At 44.8% G+C, this 21,468-nt stretch overlaps 1 protein-coding gene across 1 annotated transcript in view; it reads right to left on the minus strand.

The window, feature by feature from the left end:
• Positions 1-21,468, minus strand: part of egfra (epidermal growth factor receptor a (erythroblastic leukemia viral (v-erb-b) oncogene homolog, avian)) — a 28,875-nt gene that overhangs the window by 3,397 nt on the left and 4,010 nt on the right. The window contains exons 2-25 of the mRNA XM_084707080.1: positions 9,727-9,878; positions 9,242-9,428; positions 8,947-9,078; positions 8,780-8,848; positions 8,564-8,682; positions 8,014-8,155; positions 7,511-7,627; positions 7,247-7,373; positions 7,072-7,145; positions 6,787-6,874; positions 6,277-6,476; positions 5,969-6,101; positions 5,283-5,373; positions 4,693-4,850; positions 4,527-4,562; positions 4,239-4,383; positions 3,821-3,943; positions 3,320-3,418; positions 2,298-2,483; positions 1,934-2,089; positions 1,726-1,801; positions 1,025-1,171; positions 327-424; positions 49-216 (exon numbers count right to left, since the gene is read on the minus strand). Coding sequence (XP_084563206.1) covers positions 49-216; positions 327-424; positions 1,025-1,171; positions 1,726-1,801; positions 1,934-2,089; positions 2,298-2,483; positions 3,320-3,418; positions 3,821-3,943; positions 4,239-4,383; positions 4,527-4,562; positions 4,693-4,850; positions 5,283-5,373; positions 5,969-6,101; positions 6,277-6,476; positions 6,787-6,874; positions 7,072-7,145; positions 7,247-7,373; positions 7,511-7,627; positions 8,014-8,155; positions 8,564-8,682; positions 8,780-8,848; positions 8,947-9,078; positions 9,242-9,428; positions 9,727-9,878 — 3,023 coding nt within the window. The remainder of the gene's footprint in view (positions 1-48; positions 217-326; positions 425-1,024; positions 1,172-1,725; positions 1,802-1,933; positions 2,090-2,297; positions 2,484-3,319; positions 3,419-3,820; positions 3,944-4,238; positions 4,384-4,526; positions 4,563-4,692; positions 4,851-5,282; positions 5,374-5,968; positions 6,102-6,276; positions 6,477-6,786; positions 6,875-7,071; positions 7,146-7,246; positions 7,374-7,510; positions 7,628-8,013; positions 8,156-8,563; positions 8,683-8,779; positions 8,849-8,946; positions 9,079-9,241; positions 9,429-9,726; positions 9,879-21,468) is intronic.

Below are 21,468 nucleotides of genomic sequence, written 5' to 3' on the forward strand. Positions count from 1 at the left end.
TGGGGGAACCATGAGGGGAGAGGGGACGCGCGTGAGACGGCGACCCACCGCGGAGTGGAGGAGCTGGGTCCTGGAGGTGCTGGGGCTGCTGAAGAAGCCGTGCTGGGGCACCAGGTACTCGTCCGCATCCACGGCGTCCTCCATGTCCTCGCCGCTGATCAGACTCCGGTAGAGGCGCGTGTCCGTGGGGCTGGGGAGGTGCATCCGGTCGTCCCCCTGGAAACGACAAACGCCTCTATTACCAGAAGAACACGGCCCGTGCAGTCAAGGGCGACGGGAGGACACGCTGCGTGCGCCGATGGGTCCTTCGACGTGGGCGCAATTACCTGAATGACAAGGTAGCGTGGCGGGTCGCGCGCCATCTTGGTGAACTCGCCGATCAGCTCGCGGAAACGTGGCCTGCTATCCGCGTCGATCATCCAACCTGCAGGGAAGGCCAACAAGAAAAATATTATTTACTCTTTGCTGATTCACTGACCGACTTGTAGTGATGGACTGTTTCCACGAGCTGTCACCCCTCTCCTGTAACTGTGGGCTGCGGTGGTGTAGCATCCCCCAAACCCCTGTTTGTCCCCAGAGGTCGTCTTCCGACTTCAAGTTGCACTCCTTGTTTAGTTCATCACCCGTTTTGTGTTCCAATCACCACCTGCATGTAGATCCCCTCTCACCAGAGTCACTTTGTGAAGCCTCGTATTACTGTCGGCCTATACACGGCCTGTTCTCCCCCGTCATTGGAGTTACCTGTGCTCTTGTTCTAGTTCCTGATCCTGTTTCCATGCACCTCTGCGTACCCCGAGTTAGTTTGTTGGATTAACCTTTTGCTCCCATTTGCTCCCGTCTCTGACCCGTGACCTGCCCATGACCACTCCCCTACTGATTTCCTCGTCTACACCTGTTGACCGATTTCGGACGACCCCTTTGTACTTTTGGAACCTGCCTCATTGAAGATCCGTGGACCACTTGATCCTATTCCCAGTCCCACATTACAGGTGGGCAAAATCAACCAAGAATCCATCCGACTTACATTTGACCATGATCATGTAGACGTCGATGGTGCAGATAGGTGGCTGGGGCAGCCTCTCCCCCTTCTCCAGCACTCCAGCAATCTCACTGGCAGGTATGCCGTCATAGGGCTTGGACCCGAACGTCATCAACTCCCAAACCGTCACACCTGGGTGGAGAAGAACCAGTAAAGACACAGCACCCGAAATACCGACTGTGTTTCAATTCCAGAGAGGCTGGAAGAGATAGAGCCACGCAGCGGAGGACGAGTAGAAGATGGTTTCCATGATGTAGTAACATCTACATGACTGAGTTGGCCTGGTCCCCCCAGGAGTGGGAGTTGGCAGGTTCCTCCAGCGCGGGAGCCGTTCTTTAAGGGATGAGGAGAGGAGGAAGTCTGTCAATGCAGTCAGGAGTTGCGGCTGATGTATTTGCCTTGCTGCTGAGCGGAAGGCATTATCGAGCCCAGGGGAACTGGAGACATGCCCACTGTGTGTGTGTGTGTGTGTGTTTTGTGGGTCCCTGTTTGTGTGTGTACTCTGTATTTTAAATCTGTGGCTTCTTTAAGCTCCCACATGCCAGCCTCAGTGTCCTTATCTAACCTATACTTTGCAAGTATAATACAGTCTGGTAGTAGCGGGACAACACTCCAATTCATTTCACATTCCACATTCCACAGTATTTTGTGGAATCCGGAGAACAAATATAGATTTGCTGACTCACCGTAGCTCCAAACATCACTCTGGTGTGTGTATGTCCTGTGCAGAATGGACTCAAGTGCCATCCATTTGATTGGTACCTGTGGAATCAGTTTAAAAATCAATGCACAGATGCCCTCACAGATGGCTGCTGTTACACCGCAAATACCAATCTAACACAGCAACATCTAAGTCTATACATAACAGTGTAAGCCACAGATTCTTGAGCAGACCTTCCCTCCATCTGCATGATACTCCTTCTCGTCTGCGTTGAGGAGCTTGGCCAGGCCAAAGTCGGTGATCTTGACGTGTTGGGGGGTCTTCACCAGAACGTTCCTGGCAGCCAGGTCCCTGTGGACCAGGCGACGCTCCTCCAGGTAGCTCATCCCCTGGGGGGTCAGCGAGAGGTCAAAGGTCAAACACTTGATGACTTATTTCTCCGACACTATGTTTTGTTCTCACTACTTACAAAATGATTGTGCTTAGTGAGGCTGCATATATAAAAGCTCATTATTTTCATACCCATTTAAAATATCCAGATCCAAAAGTAGCTTTTTTTTTGAAGGTCTACTTGAGTATCCAGCAGATTGGCCTTACCTTGGCAATCTGCACACACCAGTTGAGCAGGTACTGGGAGCCAGTGTTGTCCTTGTTCTCTTTGACGTAGTCCAGCAGGCAGCCGTAGGGCATCAGCTGGGTGACCAGCTGCACCGTGGAGGTCAGGCAGATCCCCAGCAGACGACACACATGGGGGTTGTTCACACTGGCCATCACATAGGCCTCCTGCCACACACACATACACACACACACACACACAGGGAAAGGAACATCAATTGTGATGTTGGATGTACTTGTACGAGTACAGGTTCATGCATTTGTACTTTACAACTTGTAGTTGCAAATGGCGAATCAACTTGAACCTACACGTGTATGTACGTGTATTTACAGTTCTGGGTTTGGGGATTATAGTGTTGACTCTCTATGAATGTATTTACCTCTCCCTCAAAGGGAATACATAGTAATGCATTTAATAATTTAATTAAAAAGGTTATTTTGCATTTGCTGTTTACTTGTACCATCACATTAAAATCCTATACTTTCTGCATCTATTCTAAATCCTGGACTGTATCGTTATGGACTATGTTTAACTGTCTCTGACTGGTTCCTTGGCTGTTCCTCTGCTAAACTCCTTAACCTGGACTAGAACACTGCCCGCTGCCATGCCAAGAACTCTTGAATTTGAGAATTTGAATCCCATTTCCTACACCCACATGGGTGGGGGCTGCCTTCTAGAAACACGAGCCATTTCCCATTTGAAAAAGGAAATGTCATTACTTTCAAATAAAAGACCATGTGTTGGGAATTAGAAGAAACCTGACACAAATTGACCAGTGTCATGCAATCATCTCGAGTGTTCGCAGTAAAGCAGCTTGCTTCTTAATCATGTCAGAACACAGTGATAAAGTATTTCAAAAATCAAGAGTGCATTTGCACAATGGGTAATTGTGCAGTACGCGAAATGTGATCACTTAAAATGGACAATTATATTCATAATCGGATGATTTATTCTAAAAACGGAAATACTCAACTCATCAGAACTTTAATGATCAAAAACTCACATCCAGAATCTCCTTGTTGGCTTTTGGTGATGTCCCTTCACGTAAAACCTTGATGGCGACAGGGATCTTCACATTTTCTCCTTCTGGGACCCACAGGCCCTGAGACACAGCGCTTTATTCAACAAACTGATAACAGGAACCCAACACAAAACATATACTGTACTGATATGCTTTTGGAGGACACACACACACAGGCATACGCACACAGATTCACACAGAATTCTAGAAGTGGTCAATAAGAAAAAAGTTTTCATTTTGTTTCATGGAATGATCAGGAACCTACTGAGTGCATTGGAGTACATGATGTGGTGAGATAAAAATGTGACTTAATTAAATAATTGACTACAGATGTAGATGAGGGATAAGGGAGGGTGTTTGGGAAGGGATAAGGGAAGGGTCCATTTCAACTATTTTAACTCTTCACATTGAGTCCTGCTTTTGCTCAATTCAGTATAGTGGATCTCTCATTGGAACACTATCTAGACCTAGAACTTCATTTACCTTGTAAACGGTACCAAAGGCACCTGATCCCAACACTTTGATCTTCTTGAACTCCGTCTCCTTCAGGATCCGGAGCAGAGCCTGATTGGGTGCCTCTCCACTCGGGGTCAAAGGTTCAACCAGCTGTGGAGGTTGACAAGTTTCAGTAGAGCTCCATGGTAGGACTCATGTCAGGGTCAAGCCACATACAGCACCATGCACAACATGGTTCAACCTATTTGGCTCATGTTCTATAAGAGGCCCTTGAGTGTTCTTTATGGTGCCCCCCCCCCCAAAAAATAAAAATGTATATACATTTTTAATGTATAATAATTATTATTATTATTATGAGTCTCTGCTGAGCCTCAGTACTGGGGCGTCCGAGGGACTCTGGGTATTGACCTCTCTCCGGGGCGTCCGAGGGACTCTGGGTACTGACCTCTCTCTCCTGGAGGAGTCGGCGCGTGGTCCTCTTCCTCTTGATGTGGCGCCTGCGCAGCAGCACGAAGACAGACAGGCCAGCGAGGAGCATCGCGAGGAGCCCGCCCACCACGCCCGCCGCAATCATCGAGAGGCCCGAGGTGCTGGACGCAACCAGTCAGTGAAAAAAAATCAATATTCCAGCCAGGAAACAGAGCCTGGGACCTACTCTGTTTAATGCAGCAGTACCTCCTTTTCAACGTACAACGTCAGTGAAGAGCACAGTATGGGTTCACTTTTAACTCACCCCGCCTGGCAGCCAGTCAAACCAGGGCCGGCACATCTGTAAACAAATATAGCATTATCACTCATGCCGAACATCCCCCAAATGTGTAATATTGTGCAGAGTTTAGAATAGGCAGTGCAGTAGTGGATATTGGTGAAAGCCGTGTGGGAGTGTTAGATGTCTTTACCCCTGGGTGCAGTTCTTATGGCACAGCTGGCACACATTCATTTTGTCTGCATATTTCCAGACTAGAGTGTCGTCCTCTCCTGGCATGCCTTGCGGGCAGCGGGAGACGCAGTTGGGGCCGTCTTTGAAGTTGGCACACAGGGTACAATGTGTTGGACCCTAGGGGAGAGGAGAGGATATGATCAATTGCATTTGACTACATCCAATTGAGTGAGCACTTTGTCATAAACATCCGTAGGCCGCCAGGTGAAAGATTCCCCACAATATCTCACACTTTGATTTCCATAATAATATGTCTAAAGTGACAGTGATTTTCTACAGCCATTTCCCTTCTCAACAACAGCTCGCAATGCCTCCTGGCGGCAAATGTCATGCCTGGCCACTTTAAAGAGGCACATCCGGTCGGTAAGGGTATTGATGCACGGACGTGACCTGTGATACACTGCGCATAAATTACATTGAACTACCGCCACCGCTATGAAAACAGCATCACACAGCCATGACAAAGGGCAACAGTAGCAGAAAACACCAACTGTGGATGGCACTTGGCACTTGAAAACAGAAGGCGTGCTGTTTAAAGGGCAGACGTACAGGTCCAGAGCAGGTCTTGCTTTCGTTGAGGGCCACACACTCGGGGTCACACTCCATGCAGTTTCGGTCAACCACGTACTCCCGACGCTCTCTGCAAAAACAATCACACAGCTTAGCCGCACACTGTCCTTTCACTCCCGAGGGCCGGGTTTCCCAGATTCGTTAAGAAGCTCATAACGCTAAGAGCTTCTTAGGAACGTTAAGAGAGCGTTCTACAGCGCTCTTAGAACGTTCCTAAGAAGATCTTAGCGTTAAGAGCTTCTTAACGAATCTGGGAAACCCGGCCAAGGACATCTCAAACCCTTACATTTGCAGTGAAAAACCTGACTCCCCTCATTATGGGGCAGTAGTTAAATGGTAAGCACAGGGACATACAATGTTTGACCGAGGAATGCTAAAGTTAAACAGCGACGAGTAAATGCTCAATTCCAGTTAAGATCAGGAATAATTACCAAACCTCTTTATTGTCATTGTGAAACACGAAAAAAAACAAAATGTCCCACATCTAATATGAATCTATTACTCAACCGAACTCACATACGCAGTGAGTTACACTCACATACAGTCACGTCAACTTCCAAATAAAACGTCGTAAGGAGGGGAAAGCCTGAAGATCCCACTAGCGTGTGGTTTTACGAGATCGACAGAGGAGAAGTGTCCTTCAGAGGGCAGGAGGTCAGGCTCACCCCTCCAGGATGTTACAGGAGCCCACACAGGTCCTCTCCCGGCTGTAGTCCCTGCAGGAGAGGCACATGGCCGGCCCGGGACCCCAGCAGCCGTCGTGGATGCACATCTCGTCACAAGAGCTGTTCTGCAGCGCTGGGACACACAAGTACATCATCATCGTTTGTGTTCATTTCCTTCGACTCGGAGCGACAGTTTTTTTGTGGGCTAAAAGAAACACTTGGGCAGCGAGATGAGGTGGAGCGGCGAAACGGTCACTCTTCCGTGATCGTGCGCATAAACATTAAACCCAGAATCCCAGATCGTTTACCACAGGTGTCTCCATTTTGGATTCCCTCCAGACGGATGGTTTGCTTCTCGGACTTAAAAAGCTGCTTCCAGTGGTCTTCCCTGGTGTAGCACAGGTTAGGGTTGTCTGAGATGACCACATCTCCATCACTGATCTCCTTCAGAGAGCGTAGGCCCAGGTGGTCAATGTTGACCTTGGTGACAGCCAGGCTGAATGCTCCACTGAGGACCGCCGTGTAGAATGGAGGGCAGAGGAGAGAGAGAAAGAGCGATAAATGAAAAGAGAATTACGCGTACATGTTGTGAATGACTTTTTCATATTATAGTTTGTCCCCGTATCAAGTAACAAGTATCCATGTTATGTACAAATTACTTGTTCATTAACTAGATAATATGACACCCTTGATGCACACAGAACAGATTTCAATACATGGTGCTGAGTAGAGGCCGTATTGACACAGTCTGTGTCATTATTGACACAGTGCAACACAGGTGGAGTCAGGCCTAGTCCTCCACCTAGCAGCGAGCCTACCGCTTGGTCCTTCCTCTGATGATCTCTAGGTTCTCAAAGGGGCTGAGGGAGGTCATGTTCTCTGGCCAAGTCTGAATCAATAAGTATCCTGAAAGAGAATTGGAGACGATTTTGGAGTGGAATGGTATTGAGGTATAAGACACCAAGGTATACTGAAGACACTGAGGTATTACACAGATGTGGACAGTGAGATATATACTGTGATAAACCGTGACCACATCTGGCTGGGTGAAGTAAAAAGCATGTCTCACAAGCCTGAATGTGCTTTTGTACAATGGATCTCACCAGTAATTTCTTTCACCGTCTTGAAAACTTCAAGTTTGGAAGGGTCCAATCTTGGTGTGTTGGTAAACTTGTCTCTACAGACAAACACAATGATAGAGTACCATCACTCATCTTTGCAAACGCATCAACAAGAAATATTATATTATACAGCAGTGTATGAGTGATGACAACTTACCCATAAATGGATGTGTGGATAATAGCAATGTCTCCATGGATTTTGGTGCAGTTTTTGAAGGAATCAATGTTGGAGGCATTGACTGACAGCACCTTGTCCAGAGTTCCCATATTGAGTCCATTGCAAACTGTTAATGATCAAGTCCAGAAACAACACACAGAGTAAGACACCGAAGGGAGTTTTCAATTCCAAGAGTCAGGAAGTGAGCCTTGTGCATGTAATTAAACAGCAGCTTCAGTCTGGTGATTGTGAGTTCATCCCTACCTTTGGGGCACAGTCCATCACACTTCCTGCATTTCCTGAGCCCTTGCTCCTCCACTTCGTAGGTTTCACTGTTGCATGTCCGCACACATGCGCCATGGTCCGTCACCACATAGTTATCTGAGGTGTGTCATCCAATCAGGTCGTTTTATGTCACAGTGGGGCACATAGGTGCAGTGTGTACACTTTAGAATGTGGAAATGGTGTGGATATGATGAACAGGACAAACCGATCAACTGAGGTATCACTAAAATGGTTTCCGGGATATGTACATTGCACTGACCCCAAAACAGTGTTTATAGAGTTTATATTTGAAAGGCGGACATGGAGTTGTTGTATTCAGGCGGCTTGAAATCATTTCTATCCTCGTTTATGCAGTTCATGATTAAACTCTGAACAAATTGTCTGTGAATGTCTAACATCTGTAACCCATGTCCTAAGCACGTGAAAAACACCTATTTCCTGTATGTACCCCCCTCCCAGTGCAACGGCTCCTGGGGTCTTACGTGGGCATCGCTTGACACAGGAGGCCCCAAAGTTGTACTTCCCCTCCGGGTTCTGGACCAACATGTGCAGGTTGGGGTCGTAGAGCATGAGGCGGGGGCAGGCGTCCTTACACGTGCCGTCATCCTGGAAGTCACGGCAAGCCTGACGCACAAACAACAGCCCTCAGGACTAGGCCAGGTCACTGGACCAGAACACAACCCCCCACTAATGATAACATCGCATTCCACCCCTAGTCCCCAAGCCCTGGAGCCTCTCGGCTAGGGGAGCAGCTTGGCTCTCTAGTCACCACCCAGGGCCCCTCAGTCCATCGGGAGTCCAGAGACAAATTTGGAGGTTTGTATCACCAGGCTGACGCCAAACTCGTCGATTTGTCAGTGAGATTCGCAATGACTCAAGGCGAAATATCACAACTAGAGCTAGGTAGATACATGAGAAATGATGACAGAGTAGCATTCTGCCTAGATCACAACATCAACAGCGGTCAGTAGGTCAAATGTTTGCACGGTCCCTGTTGTGACCTGAGGACGGTAGGGTTTTTTTTCTTCTCACCAGACAGTTGGTGGGCCTGGGTCCAGTACAGCCAGCAGCACAGTGCTCGTTACAGCAGTCACTGGGTGAAGGGCCCTTGCATCTCTTGGAGCATTGCTCAGCACAGTTCAGTTTAGTCACTGCAATGGGAAACCCAATTAGACGAATACTACGTCTTACTACATCCACGTGTCATCATTCTCTCTGCATGCTGCTGTAAGTCAGTGCTGTACTCACATGTCTGGCAGTTTTCTGGTCCAGGTCCCCAGCATGAACCATTAAAGCAACTTGGATCACATCTTTTACCTGTTCGGAAAAGAGGGAAAAAACGTGTGTTAACACACATCCGCCATGCACAGGACTACATTCATATATTGTGTTGTTGAGAAACATTAGATTCTTACAGAGTGGGTTGTTGCTCAAGAGCGGAAATTCCATTTTAGGTTTGCTGTCACCGTTCACAATGTCATACCACTGTATCGTGTCAACATTGCACAGTTGGTTACCTGAGAACTTCACTCCTCCTCTTAGTATTTCTGCCCAAAATATAGATGGAAAACACCAGAAAAATTAGTCACCTTAGCAAAGCAGGCTTGCTCTTAACATTGAGTGATGTGATTTAAAAATTATGAATAAAAAACTTTTATATATATAAAAAAAAGCACATCCCTAAGAGCACACTGATTTAGCAGGACTGACCTGTCAGGCTGGTCAGAGGAAGTTCATTGGTGCCCAAACCCAGGGTTCTGTTATAGTTGGATAGCACAGACAGCGCATATTTTTCATCGTAGAGAGAATGGCCCCGGATGAGGCGCAGGTTCTGCAGAGGAATCCTGGACGCAGTGTTGAGGGCAATCAGAACATAACCATTCACTTCCTGAATAGACTGGGAGCAAAGTAGGAAAAGCATGGTCAAGGTCAAGGTGCTGTCAAGCACAGTTAGGTAGAGGTCATCTGCACCTGGAACACCAGTCCTAAACCCATTGAACCTACAGTCGTCTGGCATCGTCTGTACTAAAACATCAACGTTTTAATGAGCCCACAAGTGACTCTGGACAGGCTTGCTGTCGACATAGCACCGGACCACATCCGTAGGTTCAAAAGGGCTGGCTCAATTCTTTCAGCAGCTGTGGCGAGCGTGGTTCAGATCTGGTCCTGGTTTCCGTAGCGTGTGTGTTTCTTACGCTGAGGAAGGACAAGTTGTGGTGCTCCTCCATGTGGGTGACCTCCAGGTTCTCCAGGATCACCGTGCAGTTGCTGTAGGTCTTCACCATGTTCAGGTAGTGGTCCTGTTTGGAGCCCAGCAGGTTAAACTTGTTGGTGATGCCCTGGCACACTGTAGGAGAACACAGTGAAGGTGGTGAGAGGAACACAAGTGTATTTTCAACCATGGCCAGGGTGAGAACCCTTTGCATTCCAAATCAATTTCGAAAGGACAAACATGTTTTCCCTCTCGACGTCATTTGAGCGTGAGGAAGGTTTGATTTCAGTGGGTCTTTGTGTTTGTGTTCTGTCATTGTCATAATTTGGGTCCGGTTCAGTTGCAACAAGCAGATCTGGATTTCATCTAGAATGTAAACTCGATTCCCCACACTAGTGCGAACACTCGTGAAGCAGCACGATGGATGTATTTATCTTGGCAAAGTGCTGAATCTTTCCAGTGCTATTCAGGCCAGCTAAGACAAACACATACAAACTCTCTGGGCAATGTCATTTCTGAACTATTATTCAGATAGTCCATGTGATTCACTTGGTAATCATCTTGTCCACTCAGCTTGCTGTCATAGGAAACCATGGCAACAACAGAAGGTGTAAATGATCTTTTACGTCACCGAAACTTGCCCTTGAGGTTTCTCGAGATCTACCAAGCCTTGACGATTAATGTATTAACACTAGTCCTGGCAAAAACAACAGTTATTAAGAAAGTGGAACAAACACATCGGATAAAGGTCTGATAACTAGGTGTTGTCACCTGAGGAGAATGTACTCTAGGTATTCTGAAAACACAACATGTCGCGGATCATTCTGTCCCTTCAGCTGGTTCAACAGGTCCTGACGGCAAACGATCAGACAGCTCCCTGGTTGTGTGCAGTAACATGGCCACACATCAAATACTTCAGACTACATGTTCAATAGTAGCCTATGCATTAAAGAGAGAACTACACAACTGTAGATCAAGATTACTGTTCTTTGTGCCTCTAGGTCTCAACGGTGACTTCTCTGGAAAAAGTATAAAGCACTTCAGGGCAAACAAGAAATGCTCTCCCTTCTGTCAGCTATTGCTGTGGAATTTACTGGAATGCATTTCCCTGACATGTCTGCTCTTGACAGCCAGAGCCACAACATGCTACGAAACAGCAGCCACAGCAGGGGACACACCTAACTACACTAATGCTCACACAATACACATTAGACCCTATTCACTTCCAGAAGTGGCTCAGAATGAAATAAGCCAACGCAGAGAAAAACAATAGTTCACCACTGAAAGATTTGGGCTTTAGGGAGGACAGCTAACCAGCTGATTATTATTGAAGTCAAAAGTGTTCCACAGTGTTAGAGAACGCAAAGTCATTCTGTAAGAAACACTGCTGCTGTCAGAGCTCATTTCACACCACCCCTGTAGACGGATACAGTCAATGAGTATTATAAAAAAATGAAACAGCTGTCTTTGTCTGAGAAAATCCGTTCTCTTCCTCATTAGCTCGTCCCTGAGGGGGCTCCCCTGATTTGAACCCTACTGTCCAGTAGCCTTCGCGCCTTGGCAACAAAGGCAGGGTAAGGGAGCAAGCGGCCCGCCGTGATTAGAGGAGGCATGTGAAATGTAATTAGCGCTCCTTATTACTCAGAGCGCAAACAGTGATACACAAAACATTGTCACGGCAAATCTGTCTACGTATGGCAAGATTGGATTGGACATGCATTATCTTTCATGATTATGTATTTGTGTTTATCCTTCATTTATACTGGGTTAGGAGCATATCATTTTGATTTATTTGGTGACTCGCCATATCAGGTTTATGTCCATATCAGCGCCATGCAGCGCTGTCAGGCTGTGAGTCGTGTATGTCGTGCAGAGATAAATCAGCACATTTTCCCTGACCGGGATCATCTTCGATGAAATATGAGCAAAGGTTGATCCATGTATCCTCCCTCTCCTGCCTGGCTCACACGGCTCACGGATGGTAAACACTGTCCTGTATCTGCCTGATTTCATCAGCTGCTTTATAGTCATTGGCCTGACATATCAAGGCAATAAGCCACTTCCTCCATCAACATGACAAGGTAAGGTAAACCTCCAGTTTCCAGTGGCAGCTGAGGTCTGAGGAACAACAATACAGCAGATGCAGGCTGAAAGAAACAAACATTTCGAATCAATACCAGATTCATAATTTGGGGGGAGGGATGGGTTGACTTTTGGTTTTAGATGCAATCCTCTGTATCTGAAAGCTATTAACATACCTTTAACATTATGTAGCTCTGGTTGTGAATCATGACTATGTTGCAATTCAATTTGAATTCTTCCTGAGAAAAGAGAAAAAGCCTGCCAGTAAGAAAGAGGTGTCCTGATGGAGAACCGGATTGGCAATAAACCCTAACATGGAACATCGTTTTTCCATCTCACCTAGTGTGTTTGACAGTATGAGAGTAGGAGCGTGAGAAAGCGAAACAGTGAGAGATATAGATTGTAAAGTTGCCCTGATTGCTTCATTTCCTCCAGCTGTAACAGCGTCGCCTACATAGCAGGGAATTAAGGAGTGGCAGTGCTGAAGTGGCACCGGCTCATTTACTGCCTTATACACCTGTGTGTGTGTGTGTGTGTGTATGGGTGTGTGTGTACCAACATATTGATAAATAGAAATAAACTTCTTATTGTGCAATTTCCCCTCAGGAATCAAGTTTTATCTATCTGTATGTATGTATGTATGTGTGTGTGTGTGTGTGCATGTGTGTGTGTGTGTGTGTGTTGTGACATCACAGAGGATGTGTGGTCGAGGGACGTTATGTTCCTCTCCGGGAGTGGCTACCATGCCACAAGATGGCTGCCGGGAACACTACATCTCCCAGAATGCACTCCTCAGAAGGGTGCAAATGCCTCAGCCCGCTGATTAACGAAGGAGCTCAGGTGTGGGAGGAAGAGAGAAGAAAGGAGTGGACACACATACCAGGCAGGTACATGGAACAACTGTTTATTGGCTTTGGAGGAACTTTAATTTTTGCACCTATGGTAGTAGGATTCCAGTTAAGAGCAAGTTTATGAAGCATATGTTTTTGCCTTTAAAAACCTGTGTGTGTGTGTGTGTGTGTGTGTGTGTGTGTGTGTGTGTGTGTGTGTGTGTGTGTGTGTGTGTGTGTGTGTAAGAGAGAGAGAGTTTTAATGCGGTGGGTGACATTCTGCTGGGGAGGCCATGAAGTGGAGCACACTGTGCTAAGCAGCACCCAGGCTTACAAACCAGCCTGAGCAGGTGAGGTTATTAGTCAGCAACACTTGCTGTAATGTGCATCGCATACAATATCACTCCTTTGAGGCTGCCCTGTGTCGAAAGTCAGGGGTGTGTGGGTACATGAATGTTTCTTAAGGCTACCAGAATACACCCAAATATAACACATTCTACACAATAGTGCAAAATGCTGTACCAATGTTATGCTGGCATACAGTTACTGTATGTCTGGCACTAATCCAGACTTAGTCATGGTGATTGAAGGGCCACTCCACTGTCCACAGCAGAAATGACCCAACAAGGTTTTCTTCCTCTCATCCACTACCTGCAATTCAATTAGGCCTCAGGCCAGAGTCCCCTGATTATATTACTCCAAACTATATTCATAATCAAAGGGGAGTGGTTGCATTAATTGATATTCGTATTTCTTCCTCCAACTCCCAGTCATCGCATGAAATTCCATGCCTCTATACATCAATATAGATATATAGATTTAGTATAGATAGTACACATATTTTAGTATAGATAGTCCACATATTTAAATTTTTGGTTCCTATATGTATATTGTATGCACCTTCCTGCCAAAGTCAATTCCTTGTCTGTGCAAACTTTCATGGCGAATAAATCCCATTCTGATTCTGATATTGCTACAAATGTCATCTCAGTATACAATTATTCATACAGTGTATCTATAATTACACATAACTGTGTTCTCAATATCACATCAAAGTAAATTTAACTAAACTAACATGAAGCTTAAGAAGGAACCTGTGTATCAAGACAATCCACAAACCAACCAACCAACCAACCAACCAACCTGAAGAGAACAAAACAGAATCTGTGTATAGCAGCGCTGCTTTCCTTGGCCCCAGTACAAAGAGTGGTCTCCTTGGGGGTGCTCTGTTTCAAGTTTCCAGAACTCCAGATCTCTTGGAAGCAAACATCTCCCCAGCTTCGTATCATTGAGGGAGGAAAATAAAGCACTTCCTCAATTCTTCCTGTGCATGGAGCTCACACTTCCTCCGCCCTCTGGTTGGTTGTCAGGTGGTTATGTGGGATCCAATAAAACTTCACGATAGAATTCTAAAGATAATACCATGGTTTACAAATCCAAAGAACAGACAGATAAATGCAAAGAACCCCAAAACTTAAATCTAAGGATCGTTAAAATGATTTTGAGCATGTGTATGGATGGGCCCACATACTTGCAGTTGAAAACACACAACTGAGATCCTGTTCTTTGTTTTGTGAAGCCAGAGGAAGAGGCCATCTTCTTCCTTTGCGTGGGAGATGCATTAATCCCTTTGAGAAAACATCTTTGGGCGTCTCAAAAGAATAAAAGGTCTAACTAAGGATATCCCCCCCCCTGAATATCTGAATGTATGCAGGCACACAAGCCCTCTGACATCTCCGGAAGTTCATCAGTGCTTGGGGTCGTTCAGTCAGAGAGAGCCAAGCACGACGCAAGCCCAGATGCTAGGCTTTGTCTCTGGGGAGATGCTGTGGGGGCCAGGAGAACATCCTAGATGGGAGCTAGCTAGTGGACAGGAAAGATGGTAAATTAGCCAACCCAGATGTTGAATAGTCAATAGCCCCAGGTTTGTACGGCTTCAAGGGTTGTAGACAACTATGTCAGTGAATTATTATTGAAAAAGGTAACCGTAATGACAAGACAAAATAAGTTCTGGTCTCAAAACTCAATCCTGTGTTTACTTTTATCGAGTGCTGACTGAAGTTACAGCTAGTCTTTGAAAAAGTAGGGCCTCTGTCTGATTTAGAACCACTAAACTCAGAACTCAGAAAAAACACCAAATAAAGACTAGAAAGGCAAATGTTTACTTCTCGTAGAGAATGTTCTGTAACTGCCGGTGAGACACTCCAAATATATGTAGCTGGGGCCGTTGACTGTTTACTCTGAGCCGCTGTTTAGGAATAATGGCTGTAAGTTCCTTAGAAAAACACAGGAATAGACACAGTACACACAGTTTCAAAGGTGCAGCATCAACTATTGGGGTTAGGGTTATCCACCTATTCTTAGACATTCTCCAGTCATATCTTCAACTAAGAATGGGAGGGGTTGCCAAAAGTGTATACAAAATCAAATCCAAAGTGAGAAAAGCAATCGCACTCTAAACTTTATGTAAAGTCCAGCATGAATGGGGCATTCATTCCAGTTGGCGGGACCACAGGTAACTCGTCTGACCATTGAAAGCAAGTGAAAGAGAACACATAGAAAACCTGAACAATATCATTTCTAGCATTTCCTGTTTGAGAATCCATTCATTCTGAAGAGTTTCATCCCCGCCCCCTCAGCCCAACCAACCCGCTCCCCAAAACCCCTGAGCCTCTCCCCCATCTCATTAAACTTACAATAATCTAGCCCCCATCCTCCCAAGAAAAAATGTTTAGCATTCTACCCACTTCCTCTCTAAAAGTCCAGACATTCTCCCTATTGTACCCCCCCCCCCCCCCCCACGCACACACACACACACACAACTCCACGGCTAACCCTACACTCCTCCTCAATCCCACAGGAAGCAGGAGAGGAAGACTGGAGAAGCAGTGGGCGGCAAACTCACTACTGCTTACTCACAGCTTTCTTTCACCCTCACCAAGAGTCTGTCTTTTAGAAGCCATGCCTGGAAAAGGAGAGGTGAAAGAAGAACGATACGAAAGGGAAAAAACAACCACAGGCTCCCGAAAAAACAATAACCACAAAGCCCAAAACATTTCACACATCATTTCATGAGGAAAAAAACTGCTGTGTGGGAATCCCCTGTTGGTTTCAACATTCCAGGAGACATCCCAGGTCGAAGCTTAGCAACACAGAGCATGCAGAAAGATAAGGTCTATTGAGGCCGTTTGAGCAGTATCAGGTCAAAGAGACCTTCTCACATTTAGAAAGCAGTTCACTTGGAACTCTCAGAAAGAAAGTTGGAGACTGACTGGCCTGGTGCTGCTATGTAACCAACTCTACAGAATCAAGCTCTTCTGCCAACTGTTACTGACTGTCTTAGTCACTTTCCAACTCACTCTCTCACTGTCTCTCTAGACCTCACTGTTTGTCTACACAGAGGCCCCATAAAATGCAGAGAGGGACTGAGGTTTTAGCATTAGTTCTGCCGCCTTTGTGTTACTCAGTTCTTACTCACTGGATTACACATTTTGCCCTGATGAATAGTTTCCTCCTCATTCAGGTTGACAGCTTAGGATTCAAGGACTCCGCACACAAGCAGAGCTAAGAAGCTTCCAGAATAACCCTACCCACGGAAGAAGATTCAGTTACATTTTGTCTTGTATCAGCCAAAAGCGCGACCAATTCCATTTTCACCGTGAAGCTCAACAGAATTTAGTTATGACTTGCAGATGACACATCAAACTGAAATGTCTACAATGCAATGGGGTGCCAAGGGGCTTGAGCTGGGGTATAACAAGGGCTTGGTAATAATCCTCATAGTATTTTTAAAACAATTCTGTGTTTTTCTCTAGTGCCTGACTGAAAATGGCAGGACACTTTCCTGAGAAAAATCTGCTAGCATCTCAAATTGCATCTATTGTTAGAATCAGGGGAGTCATCGTCTCATCCCCCCCCTAACTAAATGACATATCACACATGGCAGCAGGGCCAAAAAACAATGTCTTTAGTTGTTTGAAGTTATCATGACTGTGGAAGGACGGTTGTTTTAAAGCCTCCTACTCAGTGCAGACAATGCAGGGCTTGGGCAGACATATCTGTCTTGGTTGTATTGCATCCCTCATCAAAGGCAATAGGCTCGGCATCCCAGTTTCCTCTTCCACCCTATCTGGTAAACACCAGGGCCTGTCCTCATGTTTAAGACATAGTCTATTGTACTGACAGACACACACACATACACACTTAAACACACAAGTCACTTTCAAAAGTGTATATTTGGTGTAACCAATGTCAAGGTCACAAGGCCTCAAAACCACAATGTATCATCCTAGCCCAGATTTTTACGAGAGATTATTCATCAAACATGAAAGTTCCTTTGCTTGTTCTATAACTGGAAGTACTGTTGCACCGAAAACCACTGTAATGTCACATTGGCTATAGGCCAGGGCAGCTTTGTGGAAACCTGTTTGTAGCATTTATATCCTAAATCATTTAAATGCACATTTGCAAACTCACATCCATGTTGCATGTGAACTATACTCTGACAGATGTGAGAGCCTTGGAAGAGGACGTTGTGATGTTTCTATGGAAAAATTTTGGACATCTGTATCTTTCCATTGCTCATTCTTTTACACACACACACACACACAGTGGAGCCAGAACGTTAAAAGACAAAACTAGAAATAATGGAGGGAAAGTTAACATCAGTTCAAATACGAGAACTAGAAACATGAAGTAATGTGGGCTTTATGGTCCATTGGTTGTCAGAGATAACTGCAGATCTGCATTCCTCAAATAACTCACACTTGAAAGCAGTCAAATGTATCCTTTGACCCTTAGCCCAATTATCCTTATTCTAATCTTTGAGGCAACATTCTGCATGGGTGATTACTGGATCAAACTGGGATAATACCTAAACAAGTGCATCCATATTAAAAACTCTGGGCCTCTCTCTCTACTGTAATCATCTCAGTAAGAGACAGTTAATACAGTGAGTTTAGGTGTGGTGGGCTTATCCTCAACCTTGGAATCAATCCAACTATGCAGTCTGGTGTATTTCTAGCATGGAACCTATTCTTTACCTTTCTAATAGGCAACAAATATTAATCTTCCATTAATCCCTTTGTTGCAACATAAACAGCAATGTATGGTAATACCTATGAGTGATGATTAATAACTAATGGTAAAACCTACTGTGAATGAGATGTTCAGTATGGCAAAGGTATCGGTTGAACTGTTTCTATGGGAAAGTTACATGAGGATTGCTTTGTACAAGGTTAATGTGTGTAAAGTATAACCAATCCAACCCCTGGGGTTCAACCTGACGACATTTGGTGGGTTGTCCTGTGTAAGTCTTACCAGACCATTAATTTAGGATGGAATGAAACATTAATGGATTAAACCTACGGGACAATAACAACTAGAAAACACAAGTCATCTGGCTAAGTTGTCAACGAGTATGCCTCTGGCTTCAACAAATCAAAGAAGAACCATATGTTTGTTACTGTGAATTTGACCAATTCGATATCAAGAAGCCTCCCAGCTGTAGGGAAATGGGATGAAAGATTTAACAGCGATGAGGAAATTCCGGTGAGGTGATGTAATATGGACTGGAGGGTAACAGTGAGGCCTGAAATCTCTTGCTCATCTCACGCCCTGCTCTGATGTGTTGCCTGCAAACCTGTCATCTCGTCTCGAAGTCATACAACTCTGTCTTGTCAAATGGAATACCCGTAATTTCCTCTCGGGTTACATACTCTTGCGCCAGTGAATAAATCTTTTGTAACTTGACCCCATTTTCTTCAAGACTTTTTTGCAACTTTAAAGAACAACCTCTCAGACAACACATTCACAACCCGTGAATGATTGATTTCCAGTTGTTTTACTTTTAGGGTAGACAAACTATACACATGGAGGATATAGAATCATAGGACCATAAATCTGTCTCGGTTCTTTCCCTTATCATTAGGCAACCAGGACAGTACCTGTAGCTGTTTGTATGCGACAGCTAAATTCCTAGGTGAAGCAAGATTTCAACACACAGCCCTTGTCTGTGCTCAATAGTGATATTCTCATGCCCAGATCTGCTCTCTTTGACACATTTGACAAATGCATTCAGGAATAGATTGTTTTACTATAATCGCACATCAACCCATCTAGATGTCTTGGAGGTTGTTGTCCATGAATATCAGTAAATAAATGTGTCTTTCTTCACATTGTTGACATAGAGATAACTAACAATGTCACCAAAGTCGTGTCTACACAACCCTTTAACCCCTGAGGACACAGATAAGTCTGGGTCAAAGCAGATGGAAAAGCCTGGAATAAAGAGGCTATTGTCAAAGAAGTTGTGGTCACCAGGGAGATGGGGGCTATACATTCAGCTTTGGTGGCACATTCATCCTCCCTACCCCCTTTCCCCTCTCATTTGTCAGCAAAAGTGGCTGGGTGAAGTGGATTTAGCCTTCACAACTCTGTTGTGTCAAACTACATGCAGCAGAATTATTCCTGTCTGTGCTGCATGTATGAGTACAGATATAGAGAATCTAGTACAGTAAAATACTGACTTTTAACTGACTGAGCCTTGGGGTCCTGGTCATTGCAGGGATGTGCCTGATTCACTTTCATGGATGACAAGGCTTCAATGGACATTTCCTGGCTCAGACCAACACAGTCCACATTACAGAGCTGTCACATATTTTCTCTCAGTGCCTTTGAGCGGGTATATTTGGAGATCTTTGTGCCAAGCTAAACTTTGCGCTGGTACATTTTGTAGTTATAGGATTTCTCCTGCAGTCGTGGCCTTGCAAAGGGCACAATCAGTTTTGACTTGAAAAGACGCAATGCTCATTTAGACCAAACAATGACTATCAACACAGTTTGTTTCTATGGACTATTATAGATGATAAAGATGTGTGTAAGGCCTTGATCAACATTGGGCCACACCCACTGAAATGGAGCAAGCAAGGTAATCGTGGGGAAAGTAAAGTAAAGAGTTGAGTGGTCCTGAATGCACACTGGCATGCCTAAGCAGGACTCCTGGGTGTTTGTTTAGTTTTGTTAGGCCCACAGTTCTCCATACCCTGGGAACTTCTGCAGTTGTCTGTTTTAGCCACATTTTTAAGGCTTGTCTGTGAATTCAGGTCCAATGTTTCAAAAAATGTCTCACAAATACATTTTTACATAAGAGGGGTGAGCATGAACCAACCCCTAGCTTGGAAAATGATAACATCCATTTTCCAAACAAACAAATCAGTGAAGTGCACACATAAGACACAGATCTACTGTTTACACTACCAAGTACTAAACTAAATAGCTTATACAATACCTGATATCAGGGACATATTCCTACTCTAAAAAAAATGAACAAAAAATTACTAGACAGCATAAGGTATTCTCAGGTAGGAATACTAAGACACCGTGGAAGATAGAATTAATTTATATGAAATGAGTATGTTACCAACATTTGACTCAATGCTTGAACATACAGTTTCAAATGGATTAGATCCTGTCACGGCCACAGCCGTGCCCCCCTGTTGTTTTGGTTTTTCCCTGCCATATTGTCTTCACCTGTCTCGTTCAGTGGTTTGTCTCGTTAGTTTCATTGTGTCCACCTGTGTCTTGTATGGTTCTGTGTATTTAGGTTCCTGTTTTGTGTCCAGTCTTTGGCTGTGTCTACTACCGCACATGAACACTGCAATACGGTGCACTTACATCTGTAGTGCACTCCATTGCTGAGTAGTGCTGTCTCAAATGGAACACTTAAGTTTGCAGTGCGCCATCCGGGTACTTTCAGTGCACTAAATTTAGCTGGTTTTGTGAGTGTAAGCGCCCTAAGCACTGAAAGTCAGTGCTCGAAGTGCACAAGTGCGCGGTAGTAGACACAGCCTTTGTCTTGTCGTTACCCCTGCTACCGTGAGTACCTTGTCTGTCCATGGTTTTTGAGAAAATAAACCCTTTGTTTGACAATGCCCTGCCGCTCTCCTGCATTTGGGTCCTTCTCCACCATTCTGCGTGACAGATCCATAGACCACACAGGAGGGAACTAAACACTGTTAGGAAAGCAAGCTTGCTCACTGAAAGCCTCCTTTCAACCTGTATTGTAGGATCCTGAACAGGAGATCTGTTTAGAAGGGAGCTATTGTTCTGCTCCCGATGGGGATTCTTTAGCTCTTCCAAACATTGTTCTTGAGGATGACCCAGAAGTCTAAGGGAAGATGCCACACCTGTAAGGATCAGATTTTTTTCACATGATATTGTAGGTGCACTTGGTAGTTTACACTGTAAGAACAATGTTAAAGCTGTAGAGATAAGGATTGGATTGGCAGCATGTGGCACTGATCCACATTAAGCACACATGTTACACTGCATGTTTAGGACATGCCAGGTAAACACAGACCGTTCTTTGAATCTAAACGTCTACAGTACATAATGTTTGTAAGTTCTGGATTTTTTGCTGTACTTTTTACATGCACCATTTCTATGTTGCTTTGGAAAGTGTGCATAATGAATAACATGTAACAACAAATGTGATCATGTGTTTCAGATTTTTTTTTTCAATCAGTTTGCTTTAGTATTGATTGATTTTCCTGATTTTCCTGTTTTACTTATCACATTTCTCTCGCAGATTTCAGAAGTATCACCCTTAGCCAATTCACTGCCATCCACAAACCATCCATGAACAGTGTTTCTATGACCCAATTTCAAAAATAGTAAACTAAAATAGTGAAACACATTTAAAAAAAATGTGTCCTTTAACAAAAGCTTATTTACTTGCTTACAAGTATTACCATATTTAGGTGAAGTAAATAATGAGTGTTATCTATCCAGCTGTGCTATGGAGGGTAACACTA

This window comes from Hypomesus nipponensis, chromosome 10 (genome assembly GCF_054491055.1).
Source record: "Hypomesus nipponensis isolate SF chromosome 10, ASM5449105v1, whole genome shotgun sequence".
NCBI classification, from domain to species: domain Eukaryota; kingdom Metazoa; phylum Chordata; class Actinopteri; order Osmeriformes; family Osmeridae; genus Hypomesus; species Hypomesus nipponensis.